This window comes from Argentina anserina, chromosome 4 (assembly GCF_933775445.1).
Source record: "Argentina anserina chromosome 4, drPotAnse1.1, whole genome shotgun sequence".
Lineage (NCBI taxonomy): Eukaryota > Viridiplantae > Streptophyta > Magnoliopsida > Rosales > Rosaceae > Argentina > Argentina anserina.
The window spans coordinates 13789978-13806382 of record NC_065875.1 but is presented as its reverse complement, the minus strand read 5'-3'; the positions used below and the strand labels follow the sequence as shown (position 1 = coordinate 13806382).

The 16405-nt window shown below is 41.0% G+C and overlaps 4 protein-coding genes across 4 annotated transcripts in view; all 4 read left to right on the top strand.

The window, feature by feature from the left end:
- Positions 1 to 16405, top strand: part of LOC126790341 (prefoldin subunit 2) — a 152262-nt gene that overhangs the window by 72057 nt on the left and 63800 nt on the right.
- LOC126790338 (40S ribosomal protein S18-like) lies at positions 172 to 2078 on the top strand. Its single transcript, XM_050516535.1, has 4 exons — positions 172 to 303; positions 396 to 556; positions 865 to 1053; positions 1767 to 2078. The coding sequence occupies exons 1-4, from the start codon at positions 301 to 303 to the stop codon at positions 1870 to 1872; spliced, it is 459 nt and encodes a 152-aa protein (XP_050372492.1). The 5' UTR covers positions 172 to 300; the 3' UTR covers positions 1873 to 2078.
- Positions 2934 to 11094, top strand: LOC126790328 (uncharacterized). The gene is made up of 4 exons (XM_050516522.1): positions 2934 to 3678; positions 7428 to 7735; positions 10284 to 10660; positions 10751 to 11094. The coding sequence occupies exons 1-3, from the start codon at positions 2981 to 2983 to the stop codon at positions 10640 to 10642; spliced, it is 1365 nt and encodes a 454-aa protein (XP_050372479.1). The 5' UTR covers positions 2934 to 2980; the 3' UTR covers positions 10643 to 10660; positions 10751 to 11094.
- Positions 12812 to 16224, top strand: LOC126790327 (FRIGIDA-like protein 4a). The gene is made up of 3 exons (XM_050516521.1): positions 12812 to 13798; positions 14526 to 14701; positions 15362 to 16224. The coding sequence occupies exons 1-3, from the start codon at positions 12886 to 12888 to the stop codon at positions 15956 to 15958; spliced, it is 1686 nt and encodes a 561-aa protein (XP_050372478.1). The 5' UTR covers positions 12812 to 12885; the 3' UTR covers positions 15959 to 16224.

The following is a 16405-nucleotide window of genomic DNA, read 5'->3' as shown; positions in this document are numbered from 1 at the left end:
AAAAAACAGATACTAGCCTTGTTGTAACCGACAAAAAAAACCCAGATACACGGTAGATCCGATGATACTTAAATAAAAAATAAAGATCGATGGCTATAATTCGTCCTCTAAAAAAAGTGCACGTTAGACTGTGCGGTAGTGTATAACTCCCTTTAGGGTTTTGGGCTTTTTCATCATCTCAACCCTTTAAAAGCCATCGTCTTCTCCACTCGCCCTTCTCTCACCAAACGGCGCACACACCCTCACAACTCCTTGGAGCTCAGAAGCCAAAACCCTAAGGCCGCCGCCGCAGCAGCAACCATGGTCAGCAATAAACCCCAACTCCGATCTCCTCTCTTCAAATCCAATTTCCGTGATAGTCTCATTTTCGATCTGTGGTTTTTTTTTTTTTGCAGTCTCTCGTAGCGAATGAGGAGTTCCAGCACATTCTTCGTGTCATGAACACCAACGTCGATGGGAAGCAGAAGATTATGTTCGCCCTGACCTCCATCAAGGGTATCGGTCGCCGTTTGGCTAACATCGCCTGCAAGAAGGCCGACGTCGACATGAACAAGAGGTTCGCCTCTTTCTTAATGGCTTAGATCTCTTTAATTCGATTTGATTTATCTCAGTAGGTCTACTTGTACAGTTTGATTGCTATATTAAGATAATAAAGTCGAAAATTAACCTAATCCTAGTATTGTTTGAGCTGGTTCTTAAATTAGATGATGAAATTGAAAATTAAATTTATATATGATTTGACATAATTTTAGTTATTGTTTGAGCTGGTTGTTACTGTTGAAAACGAACCCTAACTCTTCATATCCATTTGATATATTTGAAGTATTGTTGTTTGATTGGGTTTGGTGATTTTGGTGACGGCAGGGCTGGAGAACTATCTGCTCAGGAGATTGAGAACCTGATGCACATTGTGCAGAATCCCCGCCAGTTCAAGATCCCCGACTGGTTTCTCAACAGGAAGAAGGACTACAAGGATGGTAAATACTCCCAGGTGGTTGCCAATGCCTTGGACATGAAGCTCAGGGATGACCTCGAGAGGCTCAAGAAGATCAGGTCTGAATGTGTTTTTCAAGCCACTGAGTTTGATTATTATTTTTTAAATACTTGCATTTGTTTGCGCTAAACTAGTTGATGTGTGTTTGGTAATTGTTAAGTGTTGATTGCTACAAGCAAATTTGTGGACTTTGAACAGATTTCTGGCAATTGATCGCTTGTCCTGTCATCTATAGGGGACCCAATGTTCTGAAATCTTGTGTTGTTGTTTTTATGGGCTTGTTTGTGGAGCTTAGAGTTTAGTGTATTTTGTAATGGTTTATTATTTTGTCCTATGTGTAATAATGATGTCAGGAAGACTGCCCTAGATTATACCATCTCCCCCTCTTCAGTATTTGGAAAGTAATCATAGTGTTCAGGAAGTAATCATAGTGTTCATTGTCCTGAGCAATATGTTTTGTAGTGAAGTTTTTTACTGGTGTTAAAATGGGTGTCAGTTGCTGACTTGATGAGAAGAATCTGAGGGTACTATCATTTCATTGTTTGGTTAGCTGTTGTATGGTACTCTGACTTGAGAGTTTTTATGTCACAAGACTGCAGAATTTAAGATTACTGCTTTGGATTTTGAATGTCTAAGTTGTGTCTTCTCATTGATTTCTGATTTTATTTAGTCTCTTTTATGTGATATATACTCATGTGTGAGCACCCTATTATGTTGGAGCTCTCGTGTCTATGAATATTTCAACTGATATGCATTTTCTTTTTGTATGCAGGAATCACCGTGGTCTTCGTCACTACTGGGGCCTTCGTGTCCGTGGACAGCACACCAAGACCACTGGTCGCAGGGGTAAGACTGTTGGTGTGTCCAAGAAGCGATGAAGAACATTTTCTGGCTGTCTGGGAGGGTTTCATGTTTTACATTTTGTGTTACTCCTAAAATACCTTCTAGTTTAGCATCTTTGGTCAACTTAAGTTTTGGTGGATTAATGCAGAATATCTTGTTATCTTATGTATTCCATGACTGTTTGGTACTTTGAGGTTGAGGATAATAGTATGGTATGCAATGGAAGTTGTTAATTTTATTATGTCAGTGTTTCCTTATGATTTTAGCCTGTTAATTTTATTATTCCCTCTAGAATTGATTTAGAGATGTGCTGGTTATTGGAAAACAGAAATAAATTTACCGAAATAGATAACTTGATCAGTAACATAATAGAATGAACTGCTGATTTGGTGGTCTAAAAATAAAAAATCACCAGGAGCTGCATGGATCATCTGTTGATGGATAGGTACATTGCATGTGCTCTGTTCAGATATTTTTCTTAAAACCAAATATCTATTAGATAATCCAGCATTCAGCCGGTGAATTACCGAGTGATCAATTTTCCTGCTAGTTTTGAGGAACTTAGAATTGAACCTCATAGTCGTATGCATCAATTGAGCTATTTGTTTGAGGAAGTTCTCTAGCTCAACTCCCATCTCTTTGGTGCTGAGCTGTGCCCTCAATAAGGCCTACTGTTCTGCTTTGCTGTTGTTTCTGCTTGTTAGTTTTCTTGTTGCTTCTGCTGGTTGTGTTTTTTACTAGTTTTCTGTAGCTCTTTCTTCTTCTGTTAGTTGGTTTCTTTGCTTGGGCTTTTGCCCCCCCCCCCCCCCCCCCCCACCAAAAAAAAAAGGTTTATGAGTGGTTTCCTTGTGTATGGTTCACACGGCCAATTGCAGGATCTAAACTTGAGCGCAGTAATGCTCACGGGAGTCGTGGCGGCTAATTGCAGGTTTAAGAAAACAGTGAGCATACTAGCCAGAACGACGTTGCTTCCCCCGAATCTCGTAATGCAGTGGTGGTGAAACAAAAAGAAAAAGAAAAAGAAAAAGAAAACCATTCATAATATCTCACTGGCCAGCGCAGCAACATAACGCTATTTACCTCTCCAGCAACTCTTCTACATCACAATTCAGTTTGCTAAGCAAAATCCCTACACCCCCAAAGATGGCCGGAGGTAACCACCCCAAGGGCCCACCTCACAAGCCTTCCTCCTCCTCCAACCGCAAATCCCGCTGGGAATCCTCCCCCTCCACCACCACCAACAAACACCCCCACCACCCACCCGACCCCAAACCCTCCGCCAGCCCCGCCAATCTCAAACACCCTCCCGGCTCCTCCGCCGCCTTCGGCCCGCCTCCTCCCCCCGTCTACGGCTTCCACAACCTCGACCGCCGCACCATCGTCCTCGCCGACGGCTGCGTCCGCTCCTACTTCGCCCTCCCCCCGGACTACCAAGACTTGCCTCCCCCGCATATCGACCCCTCCGCCCGGTTCCTGCCTTTCGGCCCCGCCCCGGACTACTGGAACTCGCCGATGAAGAGGAAGCTGGAGGAAGACAGTGGAGAGCAATTGGCCAAGCGGCGGCATCAGTTGGTCCAGTTGGGCAACCCGAACGTGTTTGGGGCGGGTCCGAGCAGCCCGTTTCGGGCCCAGTCCAGGAGTGGTGATGATCCGAGGGCTTCCAAGTACATGCGGACTGGTGGAGGTTATGACAAGTGTGGTCAGGTTGACCAGGCTGCATTGAAGAAGGCGTTTCTCTACTTTGCCAAGGTGATTAATGAGAATGGAGCGCAGAAGAAGATTTACATTGAGGATGGGAAGCAGGGCCGGCTTAATTGCCTTGCTTGTGGCACTACTGGCAGGTCTGACACTAATTGTTCTGCCCCTTTATGCTTTATGTCTTTTCTCGATAGTACCATTGTTCGCTTTAGCTACTGTAAGTTTATAGAATTAAGGGGACATAGATGATTAAGCCTTTTCCATAAGATGACGTATGGAGATGCATTTCTGGCTCATTTCTTTCGAAATGTTGATAGCCTTAGAATACAGGTGTAGGAACAATTACAGTTTAAGCAAGTTGGCTGGTTTTCCTCTACATAGATTGGGAACAGCTGACCGTTTTGTTACATGCCCTATGCACTGATAGTAGATGATCTAGTTGATACAATGCTTAACCAGTATGGTGTGAACATTGGGAGCAAAGAAGGGAGCGTTGATGTTTTAAGTGACAAAGGCTGTCTAATTGTTTTGTAGATATTGTACTACCTAGGAGAAGTTGAATTTTGTTTTTAAATAGTTACGTATAGAACAGATATAGTATCTGCAATGTCTGTAGTATTATTAGTAGTAATAGTTGGCACACTACACTGTACGTATAGCCAGTAGGATTTCAGGATACTGATATTGGTCAATTCTGATAGACCTTTACAATCTGAAGTTGCTCCAGTGATATTGTCTATTCTATAGTGTTTTCGATTCATTCTTCTTACATATTCATACAAGCACATGTGCTACATAATATGTAGCACTTTGAAAGTTTGGCTTCTGTTCTTTCTCTCATATTGTGATAGCTCAAAGTCAGTGATCTTCGTTTGCCTGTGCAACTGAATATCAGCTGTAGAATCTCTTATATCATCTGCTAGAACCTTAAATAGGTGATTTATCTGGAATGTGATGATCATCGTTGCTTGATGGATTTGGTCATTGACAGACAGCATGCAGTGTTACGTTTGAAGTGTGTAAAGGAAGTGCATTATATGTTTAAGCTTGTTTAACTCTGATGATTGTAAGGTCAAATCAATGATTCTGTGGATGTAAAATAGATTAAGAAGCTTAGGGAGTTTCATGAACATACTCATCGACTGCACCATGATGCCTTCCGTTCTGCATTAGCTTCTTGTCTAATTGGTGTATTGCATCCTGATGATTTTCCTGATGCAAAAATGCAAAGTGCATTTAATTGAAACTCAATTAGTCAGTTTTGACTGTAGTAGGATTTTGTTTAGGTGTGAGGGAGTAAAAATTAATTTAATCCCTAAATTATTAAAAGAATAATTTTTTTTTTGCTTCAAGTGTTCCTCTGGGAAGTCTAAATGTAGGTTTTGGAAGAGGATTGGTTCTAGTGTATTAAATTTTGCCTGATTTTCTTTATTTAGACTCCAAGGATTTTTGGGCCTGTAATAAAATAAGAGGGGCTGCTATATTTCCCGTTACACCTAAGAATATAGTTTGTCTTCTTTGTATTGTTAGCAGCATCAATCGTGCATCGTGGGGAAGGATTGATGGGATCTACTACGTAAGGGGAAAGGTTTACAGAATTAACCCTTCGATATGTTATAATATAACTAGACATAGCTTTTGAGTTGACAAATTTCTTGATCTGTATTAACTTTTCGTAGATTTTCATATCTACACTCTCCACCTTATTTGGAGTGTCATCTCTCCTGCACGTAACTATGTGTAAGGAGTCAAGTACAATAATAGTTTCGTTATATGGTTCAAAGAAATATTACTGCTACTGACCAAACTCCAAAACCCGATTCGCAATGTTTGAATTTCTGCAGTGTAGAAGTTTATGTTAGTATATGTCAATATTTTTGTGTCATTCTATTGCAGAGTTGGTTGGTTCTATTTCTCTAGCTTGGTTGTGCTCTGTTTGTTAGATTTAGGGCTACTTGTTGGACGGTAGCAGAAAAATTGATTATTGGCCTAAAGGTGTTCTAGATGAGCTTCCATTTTGGTGTTGTTGAACATGGTACCTGCATTTTTTTTTTTTACTTGGGCAAGCCTAAGGTCACTGGAATGCATCTATGCCCTTGACTATCTAGTATGTGTGGCGTAGATCTATGCTTTGTTTACTTGATACTATAGGTTGGGCATCGTGCGAATCTTGAAAATATATGTGATGTGCTTCAGTTTTATTTTCATTTCTTACAAGTCCCATCCATCATTTAACTTGTTGGAAACAAGGCAAATGAGTTAGTGTAGAGGCTACTGTACACGGCCAATTTTATGTAGTTTGAAGTCATTAGACATTAAATTGTTTCTCCCAGGAATATTTACAGGAGAACTTTATGCACCTGTTCTTGGTAGTCGGAAGGTAAGCGCACATCTTGAATTATATTCATTATTCTTCAAAAGGTTTGATGAATCTGCGTGCACTATTTATTTGCAGTTTCTTGGAACCTCTCAGACTTCCAAATAGACTGTATCTGCTTAGTGTGTTCAGTTGTCTTGTACTGTGAAGGCTAGGCTGTAATGATGCCTTACTTTTACTGCCAAGCCTGCGCCTTATTTTTACAGTAATCATTGCCTGAGATCGAGTAGAATTGTGCGAGAGGGTTTTGTAGCTATTTAATTTAATGAGACATGTGAGGACCACATATGTAATTTTTTTGTGCTTTCTGTTTGCCAAGATGCTTTCTGTTCATTCTGTTCTGATTGGTGAATGAATTGATGCCGTTTTTGCTTCTGAGTGATGTCTGATCTGTGAGCTCTGAACCCGTCCATTTTTTATCATCAACCTTAAGTTTGTGAACTCTCACCCACAATGAACTGGCTATTGAAGCTGATGCAGACTCGCTTTTCTATTTAAGGAATATATAAACCTGATTAGTAGAGCTAAATTACTAGATGATCTTTAAAAGATCTCTGTACTAATATGCTTTGGTCACTGTATTTTTATTTGTAGCTTATATTTGTACTATATACACTTATGGCAGAGCCCCGTTAAGGGATCTCTAGGTGATGACCTTCTTTTATGAATTCTCATTGTTGGTTTTATTTATATGCCGTGGCCATTTCATGTCTGAACCTTATTAGAATCCCTGCCTTTGCCAATGAAGGTACAACCTCTGCCTTCCTTGTTTCTTTGTTCAGTGTAAATTCTTGTTCCTTTATACAATAGATCCTGGTTTGCATTCTTTGGGTTTCATTGATATGCTTTTCTCATTTCTTGTATGAACTTAATTAGAGAACCTTCATTTGCCAATTAAGTACTACCTTTGGACATATGTACTATCTATATCCTAGACCACCCACCACCTTACATGAATCACTCCACGTGATTCATTTTAAAGAACTGCATTATTGTGGATTTCTCTTTAGTTGTTTGACTGGGAGGTGATGTCTACTCCTTAATGTTTTTTTGTTCAATTGTGGAATTTTCGCTACCATTGGATAAACCTTTCTGCTGTTGTTTTACAATTGATACGTGTGTGGGCTGCTTATATGAAGTAATTATTCTCCATTACATGTATGTATGGTCTTGGTGAACAGTATCTAGCCAAGCCTTGAAAATCAAATAATGTGCAGCCAATGGAAACCAGTCATTTTCTTTTGGTAGGGTTGCCTTTTTCTGTCCAAAGCCAATAAAAGTTTAATGATTCCTTATAAATTGTTTACCTTGTGTCAGGGTACTCTCATAAGTGAAAATACCAATATTTGTTATTATGATTATGAGACGTTGCATATGACAAATCAGCTCATAGGAATTATTACTGGTAGATGCATCTTCTTCGTTTTCCTTTGAGTTCAAACTTAAGGGTCACATTGCTATCTGGGAGGTAAACCTGAAACCGTTGTTCAATTCACTTGATATGCATACTTTCAGGTCTGCAAAAGATTTTCCGGATATGCATAGTCTCATCATGCACAGTTACAACACAGACAATGCGGACATTTGTGTGGATCACTTGGGCTTACACAAGGCTTTGTGTGTTTTAATGGGGTGGAACTACTCAAAGCCTCCTGATAACTCAAAGGCATATAAGTTCCTTTCCGCTGATGAAGCAGCAGCAAATCAAGATGACCTGATAATGTGGCCACCCATGGTGATAATTCATAATACTCTTACAGGAAAGAGTAAGGATGGCCGCATGGAGGGTTTGGGCAATAAAGCGATGGATAGTTATATACGAGGTATAATTTCCTCCTTCATTTTGTGCCATTTTTTTAATGCAGTTTCTATCAGAATATTCTGTGGAAATCTTGGGCATAGGTCAATTACTTCAAGCAAATACTATTTTAGCTGCTAATTTTGTACAAATCTGCCATTGCAGACAGTGTATACGCGTAGCTTTCTTTTTCAGACTAATATCGTTACTAGATAAAGCCTACCCTTTCTTAGGTGTACAACACAACAGTCTATTCAATAGAGTATATATTTGCTAGGTCCAATTTCTGGAGGGCTAAGCTTGAAGATGTATATTACCCATTTAAGCTTAGCCAGTCTTAACTCTGATAAAAATCACCAAAGTGGACAAGTTACATGTTTTGATAATTGAAGGGTGAGATAGTGAGGTGAGGTAAATGAATAGTTTTATGCGTGCAAGTGTAGTACCTGCGGCTGTAGTGTCAGTCTTTAGAGGTCTATTGATCTTACTTGAGTATGGATTGTGAAGGGGTTTGCAACGCCTGTAAAATAGTATCAATGCCATCCTTGTTGTAGTAAATGGTTTTCTACTAGTCATCTTTTATCATCTTAAATGTTTCATTCGTACCAGTTCCAGAATTCCAGGGGCTAAATCAAATTGCAAAATAGGATGCATATGTGACTTGATTCACTGCCTGTCGCGAGAAGATATACTGTATCATATATTAATGCTCTTTTCATTTATACTTATGCTGCTTCTCTCTCTCTCCTCTTGGGGCATAGCAAAATGCAAGCACCAGCCGGTAACTCATTGTTCAACCTATTCCTCTTGACATGTTGAATTTCAATCCTTGTCTTTGTGTTACAAGTCTTAGCTCATGCTGAGAATTGTGATTGCCCACCTTTCTTTGTCAATTTTGTATTATTAACCATTTGCATAGTTTTGACTCTTGGACAGAAATCTTCTATCTCCAGAAAAAAAAAGTTTCTCCTTAGACTTTGGATATACTATAAATCCAGTTGAACACAAGTTGATATTAGCATATTAGAGTGTTGTATTTCTCCAGACAAAGAAAATCAACCGTAAGTTTCAAAACAGAAAAAAAAACCATATGCAACTAATTTAAAGAAAAAATCAAATAATTTATTTGAAATATAATGAAGTGTGTAATTAGCCAAACAATAAAAAGGTCATTCTAAGCTTGTTGATAACATGTTAGTTGTTTTCACTTGGTTTTATTTGCATGTGGATCAAGTCCATGTCCAGTGTAACAGAGTTGAGAAATTTTTTTTGGGGCGGGGTCGGAGGTAGTCCTGCAATTGAATTAAACACTCGGTCATATGCTCTTTAGGTACAAAATTTAAAACGGGGTCTAGGTCCCTTCTACAGACTATCATGTGTGATCAGTGAAGTCCATGCGTCCTCATAACTGTACAACTACTAATGCTATTTAGTTAAGAATCTGGGCATTCTGTCTCCTGGACATGTCAGTAAAGATTACTAGACACAAATTACAGAGTTGAGTTTGATCCATCTTTGTTGGCCGCTGAATTGCATTGTGTCTTTCAATCAGTCTTATGCTCCTACTGGTTGTATATAAGTTTTCGCAAGTCATGAGTCAAAGGCTATCCTTTTCCTCAGCTGAAACAGGTTTTTAAAATTTTATTTTATTTTATCTTTTTTTTTTTTAAGTATTGGTTGATCCTACTGGTTGTATAAACAATAATGCCTGTTTATGGTTATAACGTTTCCTGGTCTACCTATGCTTGCGTGCATGGCATCTGTGTTTGATTTTCTTAATTCGATGTCTAAATTTTGCCCAAGCATGAACACTAGTTCTGCTCTACCCTGTCTATGAAATATGTCAATGGTACAAACCACTAACCTAATTAAATCCAACTCCAAGTCAACTAGGCTGCATGCTGAGAAATGGTAAAGTTGGGTGCCAAATCCTCTTATGTCAAATTGGAGTAGAGAAGGCGCATCGTCTGGCATAGTACTTTACTGTTCCTTGGCTTTGACTTGTTGATAACTTGATGCCTGCTTTGCACTTGTGTAACAGGTTTGGTTGATTTTTGTTGATTTTCTCAAACTTCTCACTTCTGTTATGTTGATCTCCATCAGATAAAACAAGAAATGTGAAATCTATGATCTTGTCGCCGGCTTTTCTCATATATATTTTTCTTTCATTTTTTGGAGCATTCAGTATAGTTCCTTAGACATGTGAGTTCATTTTGACATTGACCAGCCATTGAAGGGACCATAGTCTTAATGTATCTTAGTGGTAGATGTTTCTGTTTTAGGTTGAATTGGACTTTCTTTAGAGATTTCCTTGGGGACTCTGAAGCTACCTTTATCTGAACCATTGAAGACATCCAAACGTAACCCTTTGTTTTCTAGGAGCAATTACTTTGTAAGCCATCAAAGATATGATAACCTTTAGTAACGCTTTTAGGATTTTCATTGTCCACTTTTATAGTGAATGGGCGTCCAATTAGTATTCTTACTATTACTGTTGTTTTTTTTTTCTTTAGCTTATATCTTTCCTGAAAGAATTCCATTTGACAAGTTACTTGCTCTCTTCTTGCATACAGAACTCGGGTTTGGGAGCGGCAAGTCAAAATCCCTGTACGGTAGAGATGGTCATTTGGGAACAACTATAATCAAGTTTTCGGCTGACGAGGCGGGCCTGAAGGAGGCCTTGCGAATGACAGAATTTTTCGAGAAAGACAATCACGGACGCAGGGCTTGGTATCATGTTCAACCCCTCACGATTGGCAATAAGGATGATGAGAACAATCCATATCTTGTGAAGTTCGATGAGAAGACTAGGGAAAAGAAGCGAGTCTTTTATGGGTACCTAGGAACTGCTTCTGACCTCGAGAAGGTTGATTTTGACACGAGAAAGAAGGCTGGCATTGAAAGCTGGAGAGAATTCAAACCTCCCAAGTAGGGTCCTGTGAGTTCCAAGGTAAAGGAGTTGGCTTATCCTATTACCCTGTGCAATTTTTTTACACGTAGACCGTATGATACTGAAGATGCCTTATTTATCTTGCTGCAGTGATCTCATGGTTTGGAAAGTACTGAAAGCTTTTTATGGGCATCATTCTCTACAGTCAGGAGGTGTGTAGCCTAATTTAAATGCCTACCTGTTCTTGTTGAAAATGTAATGGCGAATTTTAGGTGGTTTCCAGCCAAGGTCCAGCTTTCAGTATTGATTCAGACATAAGCGTAGAAGTTCACATCAAGAGATAGATTGATTGCTACTTGTTTGGTTCTGAACAACTAGTCATCCAATGATCAGAGCAAATAATACAGTAGCATAGCTGCTGAAATTAACTTTGGATGAGCTTGTATAACATTTTCTTCCCACCATTTTAATGGAATGAGAAGGGTGTCGGTTGTAGGTTTTTTTTTTTGGTATCCACAAGTTGTAGATTCTAGGGTTTTTTGTTTTTGTTTTTCTGAATGTTAGTAGAATCTAGGTTTATGCCATGTGAATTGGCCAATTGAGGCCGACCCTCTTTCCTAACAAAGGAGTGGACATCTTTACCTAGTAAAATTAGAAAATGCATATTCCTGACGGTCAACCTAGATACTTTGTTTGCTTAGTTTTGCCAGTATTGAGGTCTTGAGTATGTAACAGAGTTTAGGTCCATGATATGGAAGAAAGAAACGAGTTTTGGAAATGCAAGGATTGGATTCTGAGAATGGACGTGTTTTCTCCTATGGAAGTCGTAGTAACATGAACTCCAAGGGTTGAGGTTGATCCAAGGGGAAGAGGGTGGGTTAAATAGTTCAGTTTACCTGGTTCAGCTATTATCAAAAAAGGGGAAAAAGAAGATGGCAGGGAACAAAGAGAAGATGCGCATCTCATCTATGTCACCTCTATGAATTGAGAGTCGCCTCAGCCCTCATGTGCTCATTGAATGTACTGACCCGATGTGTTGTTTTGTCCATCAAAGACTCATCTTTACAACTACAAGTCTAGATTCCAGTGGTCAGTGGCCATTGAGATATGGGAACAAAAGAACCACCTCCCCTCCAAGGCCCTAAAATTTAGGTGTTTAAGGCTGCATCATCCTAGATTCTGGTCCTATCAATTTGTAGTTAAGCAGCTTAAGCTTGACATCAATGATCAAGCAATTCTCGATTCTATTGAGTTAGAAACTAATCAGCAATTGTTCTTCGTTTTTTATGAAACAAGATTATTTATGTTTGCAATGGAATGGGAGAAGTCATGAATGAATCGTGAAAACTGAAATGAATCAAATGACTGTCGTAAGAGTTATTTAAGAATTGATTTCTGATAATGTAGTGTGACATACACTGATTTAATTTTCTCTTTGTTGGTAAATCCGTTTTTACGTTATCTTTAACACAGTCATCTCATCTTATTCTATGTAAATAATAGACGTGACATCAGTAGAATCATCCAAATCTCATAAATCTTGACACGAACTGGCAAAAACGAATGGTGACAGCCACTAACAAGTCACGAGTGTAACTGTGTAACCCTAATAATACACCCCCCAAAAGTCCAAACCATCTCCTTCACTAAACCTGAAAGCGCAAAACCAGAAACTCACAGACAGTACGAAATACGACGAAGCACCCTAGTACGTGCCTTTGTCCAACCTGGACCGTAGATAGTGAGCTCACTGATGGAACCCCGGTCGCGCATGCTCTGTCACTTCTTTTCATAATTCCAACTATACCCTCCCCCTTTACTTTATCTGACTCCCTCCATGTGGCTGCCCCTGCCCGCCCTACTTTTCCAGCTTTTAAGGCCACCACCACCATCCTCCTCCTGATCCAACTTCGATTTCCGCGAAACTGCTTCTCCCCACTCCCTCATCCAAACACACCCTTAACCTGACGTCATCATTCCCCTTCGCTGACGCCCTCTACTCTAGCCCCCCCGTCCCGTTCCTAGGATCCACAACATTCCAAACATTCCCCCCACGCACCTCAACACTAACCCTATTTAACTAACTACCCCATACGTGTCGCCTTCTGCAGACGCCGCGTCACTCTCCACCTTCTTCCCTCCCCCTCAGCTTGGTGGCTTTAGCTCTCAGCTCGAGCTAGCTTTAGTTCCATATTTCCTCTCTCTCTCTCTCTTTTCGATTTCTAGGGTTTCTTTGCTTCTCTCTACTCTCTCTCTCTTATCCCCATACGGAAAATCAACGGACGATGGGGTCGATCCCCGATCCCGGCGAGTTGACCGAGCCGGCCTCTCCTCCGGCGGCGAGCTTCGAGGAGTTCCAGCGGCAGACGTCGCTCATGACCAGCTGTACTCTACTCTGGAAGGAGCTGTCCGACCACTTCCTCTCCCTGGAGCAGAACCTCCTCCAGAAATCGGAGGCGATCAAGCGCAAAATCGAAACCCTAGAGCACGAGACCAAGGAGAGCCTCGACGAGCTCGAGCAGAGAGAGATCACCATCAACCAGAGCGTCGAGATCGCCATGGTGAAAGTCGAGGAGACCAAGAAGGCCGCGCTCAAGGTGCTGAAGCGGGCCCGCTCCGACGACGAGTACGGCGAGGTGGACAACAGCGAGGGGATCCTGACGGAGATGAAGTCCATGTGCCTGAAGATGGAGTCCGGAAGGTTCTGGAGGTTCGTGACGGTTAGGAAGAAGGAGCTGGAGGTTCTGAGGTCGCAGATGTCGAAGGCGCTGGCGGAGTGCGTGGATCCGGCGAGGTTTGTGATGGAGGCGATCTCGGAGGTGTTTCCGGTGGACCGGAGGACGCCGGAGAAGAGTGACAAGGGGAATGATTTGGGCTGGGCCTGTGTTCTGGTGCTGGAGTCGCTGATTCCGGTGGTGGTGGACCCCAAGATTGGGAGGTCGAGGCTGCTGGTGGCTCCGAGCGTGAAGAGACGCGCCAGGGAGATTGCGGAGACGTGGAAGAAGAGCTTGGAGGAGAGAGGTGGGATTGCGAATGTGAAGACTCCAGATGTTCATACGTTTCTGCAGCATTTGGTGACCTTTGGGATTGTTAAGGAGGAGGATGTGGATTTGTACAGGAAGCTTGTGGTTAGTTCCGCCTGGCGCAAGCAGATGCCTAAGCTCGCCGTTTCGCTTGGCTTGACTAACAAGATGCCTGGTGTGTGTTACTTTCTTCCACTCTTTATTTTATTTTGTAGTTAGTTATTTGTACTTTATTCTTTCATTGTGTGAACAATTCTGTGTGGGAAGGAAGTGGTGATTCTTTATACAAGTTTGGGTTTTGTTTGGATAGTGGCGTGTCTGTTTATACTTCCAAACAAATCCATGTTTCCATATCAGTCCAGGAGGGAATATTGAATATGTTTGAACTCAACTTAGGATCTTAGACATGGCCTTCTCGTTTGATTTGGAAAATCAAAACTGAACAACTCTTTACTGAGAATGCTGGATGTGAGGCGGTCTTTTTGTTAGAAATCTGCTTGTTCTGGCTGATCATAGTCATTCACTGTTCATTCAATTACTCTTCTGGCATTTCCAATTTGATTGTTGGCTTCATATTGCATCAGACATGACTATATGTTGGATCTGCATCTAACCCCAGACAGTTTTTAAATGCGGACCCTTGATAGTTGGATCTGATTGATACTGTATCTGGTTGGATCTGACCACTAGAGGTCAATGCTCAAGTTAACTTAAATCTATCATTTTTATGTTTTTGACCCAACTGTAAATTGACCTTTAAGTAGTTTAACAAGTTGTTTCTTGCAAAATGGGGAGTTTTGCATCTGTTCCCTTTCCGATGCTTAAAATTAGATATGGTTGATTATATTGATGGCAAGAACGACCTGCTCTGGTAGTTAATATTTGAAAACTGTTTCTGGCAGATATGATTGAGGAATTGATCAGCAGGGGACAGCAGCTTGATGCAGTGCATTTCATTTATGAAGTTGGCCTTGTCCACAAGTTTCCTCCTGTTCCTTTGCTGAAAGCTTTCCTGAGAGATGCAAGGAAGGCTGCAGCTTCTATGTTGGAAGATGCCAATAGTCCTGGGAAAGCTGCGGTACGTAATGCTTCAATCATTGCATCATATTTAGTTTGCCATCTTTTATTTTGTGAATTTCTGCTATATGGCCACATCTGTGTAAGCGCGGTCACACCCTATTGTCTTTCCTTCCATCCCTTTTTCCTTAATATTCCCGTCACATCAAATTTATACATGCGAACAAAACATCAGTGTCTATTAACTATTAAGTTATCCTAAGGGAAAAGTTAGAGAAATCTATTTTCTCGTTCTGTTTTAGTGAACATCACGTTTGATTATTTTCTCCAAAACAAGTTTAGGCATAGCGTTGAGTTGGTGGAGTTGTATTATTCTGGTACCTAGAATGATGAGAATAGTATGGTCCCAATAAGTTTTTGCTTTGACATTTTCTGGGATAAATTAAACTTTGCTCTTTGGTTTGAAGTAGTAGCACTTGGGTTGTGCAAAGCAATAATGCCAAAGTTAGTTGTAGTTTCTTGCTTGCTCTTCACCTTTAAGCCAGCCATAAGTAACAAGTTGTTAAAGTAGGGCATAATGCATGTTGTTTTGATGCTCTTCGTTTGTTGTGGTTTGTGTGGTTTCTTTATATATTTTTCAGATTTTTTCATAGAAAAAGGAGAATAAATTTAGCAGAATTGATCAGCTAGCCACCTCTGTAACTCTGATATTGTCCTGCAGAACTTAGCTGGACGCAAAGAGCAGTCAGCACTCCGAGCTGTCATCAAGTGTATTGAGGATTACAACCTTGAAGCAGAATTTCCTCCAGAAAACCTCAAGAAGCGCTTGGAACAACTAGACCAGAAGGTGAAACCAGAAAAGAAGAAGCCTGTTGCAGCCCCTGCGAACAAACGTACACGAGCCAACCATGGAGGTCCCATGCCTCCAGCCAAGGCTGGGCGCTTGGCAAATGCATATGTTTCTTCTTTCCCTTCTCCTCCTACATTTGTCCGGTCTCCGTCCCATGCTCAGTATCCTGCTGGTTTCTCACCATACCATTCCCCACCGACAATGTATGGCAGCAGAAGCCCACAGACCAACTCTTATGGTAGCCCACAGACCAACCCATACGGAAGCCCACAGACCAACCCTTACGGAAGCCCACAGACCAACCCCTATGCATACTCACCGGAAGCAGCCAGCCCTTATGCATACGCACCTGAAGCAGCCCCTCCTCAACTTGCGGGACCATACCCAGGAGCGCCCATGAACTATCCTGTATACAGTGCTTACGGCAATGGCATGGCACCAGCTTATCAGCAGGCTTACTACAGATAGATATGACAACTCCGTGAAGATGGTAACCACTGATATGATGACTCCTGAATCTCATCTACTTTTATAATGGCTTGTTTGTAATCTCTAACCGTTTAATGGTAGCGATGTCTGTGTGTTAATCCTGAAATTTCTCATGCTTCTTGCTTTTCGCGTGGTGGGAAGTTGTATTTCTAATGTTGATCAAATCTTAGTACTAGATGAATGTGAAAAGTTGTAGGATGACTTGAAAACATCAACTCAAGGTATCACCACTGTTGTTCAGTTTAGTTTTAGAAGACTCTTCTTGTTGTTCTATATGGTTCTCAGTCGTTTGTTGTCTGTTTCTTTCACAATTGTTTGTTCTAGTGGGAACCAAATGCCACAGGCTCTTCAGTTTTTATCGTTCACAGTTTGATTTTGTGGAGTCATGGTCAGCAACCAGAACCTGATGGTATTTGATCCCATTTG

Coding starts and splice junctions, on each gene's coding strand:
- LOC126790327 (XM_050516521.1), top strand. CDS start 12,886: ATGGGGTCGATCCCCGATCCCGGCGAGTTGACCGAGCCGGCCTCTCCT. Junction 13,799..14,525: donor CTTGACTAACAAGATGCCTG/GTGTGTGTTACT, acceptor TGTTTCTGGCAG/ATATGATTGAGGAATTGATC. Junction 14,702..15,361: donor ATAGTCCTGGGAAAGCTGCG/GTACGTAATGCT, acceptor ATTGTCCTGCAG/AACTTAGCTGGACGCAAAGA.
- LOC126790338 (XM_050516535.1), top strand. Junction 557..864: donor GACGTCGACATGAACAAGAG/GTTCGCCTCTTT, acceptor TGGTGACGGCAG/GGCTGGAGAACTATCTGCTC. Junction 1,054..1,766: donor GAGAGGCTCAAGAAGATCAG/GTCTGAATGTGT, acceptor TTTTGTATGCAG/GAATCACCGTGGTCTTCGTC.
- LOC126790328 (XM_050516522.1), top strand. CDS start 2,981: ATGGCCGGAGGTAACCACCCCAAGGGCCCACCTCACAAGCCTTCCTCC. Junction 3,679..7,427: donor GCTTGTGGCACTACTGGCAG/GTCTGACACTAA, acceptor GCATACTTTCAG/GTCTGCAAAAGATTTTCCGG. Junction 7,736..10,283: donor GATGGATAGTTATATACGAG/GTATAATTTCCT, acceptor TCTTGCATACAG/AACTCGGGTTTGGGAGCGGC.